Source organism: Impatiens glandulifera, chromosome 3 (assembly GCF_907164915.1).
Source record: "Impatiens glandulifera chromosome 3, dImpGla2.1, whole genome shotgun sequence".
Classification (NCBI taxonomy): domain Eukaryota; kingdom Viridiplantae; phylum Streptophyta; class Magnoliopsida; order Ericales; family Balsaminaceae; genus Impatiens; species Impatiens glandulifera.
In genome coordinates, this window is record NC_061864.1 from 28492185 (window position 1) to 28498770 (window position 6586).

At 26.0% G+C, this 6586-nt stretch overlaps 1 protein-coding gene across 1 annotated transcript; it reads right to left on the reverse strand.

The window, feature by feature from the left end:
* Nucleotides 1–5813: 5813 nt before the first annotated feature.
* LOC124930112 lies at nucleotides 5814–6586 on the reverse strand. Its single transcript, XM_047470474.1, has 4 exons — nucleotides 6464–6586; nucleotides 6312–6389; nucleotides 6135–6210; nucleotides 5814–5926 (listed from the first exon to the last, which is right to left on the reverse strand). Exons 1-4 carry the CDS (start codon nucleotides 6584–6586, stop codon nucleotides 5814–5816), a joined length of 390 nt encoding a protein of 129 aa, XP_047326430.1.

Here is a 6586-nt window from a genome sequence, read left to right on the forward strand (position 1 = left end):
AACAAATTGCCCCTTCAACTTTTATAAAGGTCACCAGTGGCCCTTCCGTCAACTTTTTAGTTAAACTTAACGGTTTAAGTTTAAAATAATTTTTTTATATATTATATTTAAACTTATATTTTATATTTATATATATAATTATTAAATCGCTTATATATAATATTATATATATATATTATTAAATTTTATATAATTATTAAATCTTTTATATAATAAATAAATAATATATATTATTTATTTTTATCTATATATATATATATATAATTTATATATATTATCTTTAACTAATTTATATATAATATCAATATATAATATTTATATAATATATTTATATAATATATATTTTAAAAAATAATTTAAATATTAAAATAATACTACTAAAATACTTTTAACACTTAAATTATTTTAAAAAATATATATTATATAAATATTATATATAAATTAGTTAAAAATAATATATATATATAAATTATATATATATTGATAAAAATAAATATTATATATTATTTATTTATTATATAAAAGATTTAATAATTATATAAAATTTAATAATATATATAATATTATATATAAGCGATTTAATAATTATATATATAAATATAAAATATAAGTTTAAAGATAATATATAAAAAAATAATATTTTAAACTTAAACCGTTAAGTTTAACTAAAAAGTTGACGGAAGGGCCACTGGTGACCTTTATAAAAGTTGAAGGGGCGATTTGTTTCAAAAATTAATTTGAGGGCCAAAAGTGAGCGATCAAGATAGTTCGAGGGCCGCCCAGGTAATTTGCCCTATATTTTTTAGGTATCAAAGGTATAATACCGATACCGTACCGAAATTAAGGTATACTAAAATCAAGGTAAGGTAAATGTATAAATTTTTTATATACCGAAATTAAGGTATATCGAAATAAAGGTAGACCGAAATCAACTTAAGTTAAAGGTATGCATTTTTAACATACTGAAATTTTCGATAATATATAAGGTATGGATAAAACATTAAGGTATACTCTACCGACTCACCCCTAATTAAAAAATAGTTAATTATTTGATCAATCTTTTATAAAAGTTTTTAAAGAAAATTTAAAATAACTCAAATAACCCAATATCAATCAAGCTCAAATAGATGGGTCTCACTTTTCAACCCATGGGAAATATATATATAAAAGAAAAATTAACTTATTATGATATCTCCAATTTCAATTGACACAATCAATATGAAAAAAATATATATATAACTTGTGGATAACCATGAGAGTAATCATCAGATTGCAAAATATAGGACACAAGTCAGTTTTTCTTTTTCATCAAAATCACAAACACAACTCATTCAAGCTAATACATTCAAGTCTAATACAGTTTGAAAATAATGTATAACTAAGGGCTAGTTTGATTCAGATTATTCTCAGTTTATTGATGCCAATTTATTCAGTTTATTCTCAAGTAAGTTCGATATGATTTTAGCTTATTTAATCGTTAAGTTTGGGTGTATTTGATTCAGTTTATACGTTCAGCTTGTTTTTTTTATATTTATAATATTATTTAATAATTAATATTATATATATATATAATGTTATATATATTTATTAATTAATATTATATATATATAATTTAATCGTGAATTAAAGGGTGAAATTTGATCCAATTGTATAATTTGAATTAATTAATTTAAATTAATTGATTTAAAATGCCTTAATAACTAATTAACAAAATCTTAATAACTAATTAACAAAATGTTATAAATTTGTAATTTAACTTACATGAGTTTGTTATTATTACAATTGTTATGATAATTTAATATTAATATTAATATTAATAAATTAAAAAATAATGTAATGCTAATATTGAATTGTAAATGTCTCGATTATTTTTGACAAACAATTAATCCCTAATGAATAGTAAACATTATGGAAAATAAAGAGGCAAGCAATGTCAACAATTGAATCAATTGATGATTTTATTTAATGGTTTAACTTTTTAACAATATAAAAAACTCCTCATCTCTAATCTAAAATATCACTTCATTCTCTTATCATCTCTTATTCTAGAATTCCAAAGCTCTCTTCTTATTTTGTGAGTGTTCTTCGTTCGATATTTTTTATTGAAACCCGGTGATAGTTTAGGTATGTTGATTAAGTTCGATGCGTAGTAATTCTAGTGTAAAATTACTACTAGATTCGTTGTACCATGGGAGACAACCATCTACGATAAGCTTCAGCACAAACGAGAGACGATAAAACTGTTTTAAATGAAATGTGCTAAGCACATGTCTCGAATCAACCTCTTATACCGTGATATCTCTTCATATATATTATATTTTAATTAATTTATTTGTAACATCATTTATATATATATATATTTATGTTATTTCAAGATGAGATTACTAACAATCTTAAAACAGTCTCATTGTGCTAAATTATATAGTAGTTTGCTCTATCGAAACTTGTTTTTTGATGTTGTAGAAATACGAGATGTGATGTTACAAAAGAGATGATGAATATTATTTAAAGGTTGAAGCTAGTCATAAATCCTTTAAAAAGAGTTATCAATGGTTATTGTTGAATAAAGCTAAACTTAAAAAAGGTAGTATCGTCTCTTTTATTAAATATATATATATATAATGCTAATATAATATTATATATTTTGGAAAAAAAATGAAAAAAATAGATTTAATTATTAAAATTAAGTAATGGTGTTAATTAAAATTAATTATAATTGATACATATGGTTTCATTTTTAATATAATTAATTATAAATATATATTATTAAATTAATTAAACGTGAGAATAATAAGAGTATGTTAACTAAGGAAATATAGTTTATTTATATATGTATATATAGATTGTCTCATACATTTACCTTTTTGATTATGATACTAAGTTATCATTTTTGTTGACAGAGTTACGACAAAGAAAGAGTTACGACAAAGAAGGAGAAGAATAAATTTCTCCGAAAAAAAAGATAGAAGGTCGTAAACAACGGTAAAACGACAAAGGTGCATTGGTGTAGTGGTTCGAAGCTCAGATGCAGGGGTGGCTCTTTGTTCAAATCCCAATTTAGTAAATAATTTCTTTTGTAATTTTTTTTGGTAGAAATATGACGTGAACCATTCAAAATTTTTGTGTAGAAATTATGAGATGAATGAATAGTAAATGATTTCTTCGGTAAAAATCTGACGTGTTAGTCATTTATGTTGAAACCATTCTATTTTTTTATGTAAAAATTATGAGATAAATGAGATAGTCAATAATTTTTTGGTGGAAATCGGATTTGTTAAAATGACTCTAGTCATTGATATTGAAATCATTCCATTTTCGTGTGTACAAATTATGAGATGAATGAGCTCCGTTAAATTATTTTAATCATGAATGTTAGAATTTTTCTATTTTCTTGTGTAGAAATTATAAAATGAATTGAGGGCATGTTTATTATATTAAAATTTAATTTGCTAAAATGACTTTTTCAATGATATTTTGAAGCATTTTATTTGTTTTATAGAAACTAGCATGTATTCCGTGCATTTGCAGGAGTAATGATATAAAAAACCTTGAAAAAAATATTAAGGTAAACATGTGATAACATTTTTAATTTTATTTTTAATCGTTTTAAGTTTATGGGCGGGTCAACCCACAATCCGACCCAAGTATCTATTAACTCTCACATATATATTCAAATTAACCACAGATCTCGACCCAGCAATTCAGACACTTTAAAAATTAAGCATCATTATTATATATATATATATATATTAAAAATTAAGCATCAATATATATATATATATTGTAATTAATTATTAGATGACATATAATGAATGTCATTTGTGTTATAACTAATTATATTAGTGCGTTCAATGAGACATGACTATGTTAGTCAAAATTGGCTTCACAAAAATTGTATCGGTGAGAATAATCTACCTAGATTTGTTTTGATCATGTATTGTCGCTTCACGTTGATTATTGTTCAAAACATGTCAATGTAAGTACTTCGATTAAGACATGAAGTACATTTGTTGTTATTGTAAGCACGATAATTTGACCTACCATAATTTACAAATAATATTTTTATTTATAATAATGTTAAAATAATATTTTGAATTTTTAAATTCAAAATAACCAAAAAAAAAAGAATAAAGATCAAATTAGAGTTAATTATTGTGATATTAAACCTTAATTAGAAAAATTAAATAAAAATCCAAAAATAATTTTAGGTTAAATATTATATTTATTTTACTCAAATTAAAATCAAAAGGTGTTGAAATTATTTAATTATGGTTTTAAACAAAAATTATGTAAAATTATGACTAAAAATAATTAAATAAATACCCCAAAATACAAAAAAAAATAATGGACATAATTTTTATTATGTTTCCAAAAATATTATTTGTTAAATTTTTGTTGAAGAAAAAACGCAAAAAGGTGTTAAATTTCGATTTCAAACAACTCTTTTATTAAAAATAAAACTGATAATCCTGTGTAGTCAAAATCATGTTTAATTATTGTAGTCAGGATTTCAGCCATCAGATTAACGCTAGATTTTCATCCAACGCCTACAAATCATCCACGCAACCGGATGTAACGAAGTCAAAGCGCGCCCGAGCCACAAAAAAAATCACATATTACAGTTCAAATCAAAGAAATCAAATTCCGGCCAAGAACATATTTTTGTAAAATCTCCTCCGGTGATCACATCTTTGATCCAGGCTTCTGGAAAGCTTCCAACAACTCTTTAAAGTGTTCTCTAGTTCTTGTTATATTTCCAGATTTTTCTAAGTTTAATCGGTTTGATTTGTTCTAGAATTCAATTTTATGATTTCTTTGTTTTGAATCATTCCCTAGATGTTATATGAACTTTCTATTGAAAGAGTTTTGATCAAATCAACCTTAAACGAAAAAAATTGAAAAATTGGATTGAAATTATAGATTTTTTGAAATTCATGTTCTTGAGCTTTAATCCTAAATTTTTTATTATTCAAATACATATTAAACATTTTTGTAAACATGTTAGAATAATTTCCATATCAATGTACTAATATAATCCAGATCATGTTTGATCAAACTGAAATTTTGAAAAAATTTGTTTGAATTTTGTTTTTCAAAAGTTGTAAGAGAGCTTGAATGATGTTCTTGTTTTGGTCGTGTTTGACTATATTCATAATTTCAAAGCTAATGGAACAATAATCAGACCTTAAAATGACCTAATTTAAAAGATCCCAAATTTTGACCTAAAAATGGTGTTGAGAAATTGATCTTTGTAGAGATCGAAATATCGTGATTAGCGTTAGGGCTTTTATTCCATATAATCATATAAGTCGACTGCAACTTACAGATCATGATTCCATGATTTGCATGAAAAGTTATAGCACATGCAATTCTTGACTAATTCAAGAACATTCGGTCCTCGACGACCGAGTCCTGTAGGACCGGTACCGAGAAATAAGACCTAGAATCTTCGGTCTAGACCAAGACCAAGGACCAATACTATTGAGTGAGGACCGAGACCGAGAACCGATGTTCTCGAGTTAGGACCAAGACTCAAGACCGGTGTTCTTAAGCAAGAATCGAGGAATTCGACCTAACTTTCTAACCTCAGACCAAAAGGTCTTACCTGGGACCAAGCCTCCTAAGTCCACGATCGAGAAAGCCTGGACTTGGGACTAAGCCTCCTAAACCCTATGACCGAGCCCTCCGGTTTCTCGACAAACAACATGATCCATCTATTATTCATTACAATCCCTAAAAGGTTCACTTGGATCTTATTTTATTCATGTAAAACCGAAATTGAAATTAAGGTTTTGAGAAGGATTCATGCATCCTCAACACATATATTCAAGACACCCATTATTTCTTGCGAGACAAAAGATGAATTTACGAGATGTTTTTGTTTCCTTCGCTCCTCTTCCTGAAGCTCTTAGAAGAAGACCCGAATCTTGATCGTCGTGAAAAAAAGAAGCAGATATCCATTGTAAGGAATTTCTCAGCTAGATAAGATGAATGAATGTTTATTACCAAAAATGAATAATTAGGGTTTCTATTCTTATTTAGGCCATTCTTCTATTTTTCTCATCTTTGGTTATGCCAATTGTATATTATAATTTGGTATTGTAACACAATTAGCCAAATTGAGAAAAACATACTCACTGCGTCTAGCTGGCATGTTTCTTTTTTTTCCAATTTGATTGCATGAACAGACATAAGCTCATACTCCACAGCCTGTTTACAATTCACATACAAAAGTAAAAACAAGACAACCATATTATTTGATCTTCTTTAGACAATTCGGAACAAAAATCATAAGCTGATCGACGACTTACCTCCAACAACTTCTTTTCTGTCCTCTTTTGCAAATAGAAGTCGACCCTCTCTTCCTCTCGTTTCAAGCATTCTTCAACCTGAAAATCGAACAAATTTCAGTCTTTTTTAAGTACTCAATATGGAAATTGCTATGACACTAAATAGTAAAAACCTTAATCATGTAATCTTGGTAGGATTCAATCGAATCAATGTCAATTAACTTGTTGATTCCATCCTGCAGAATAGGCCAGCCTTCTTCTATTGTTATGGTCGCATGATTATCTTCACCTGCCAT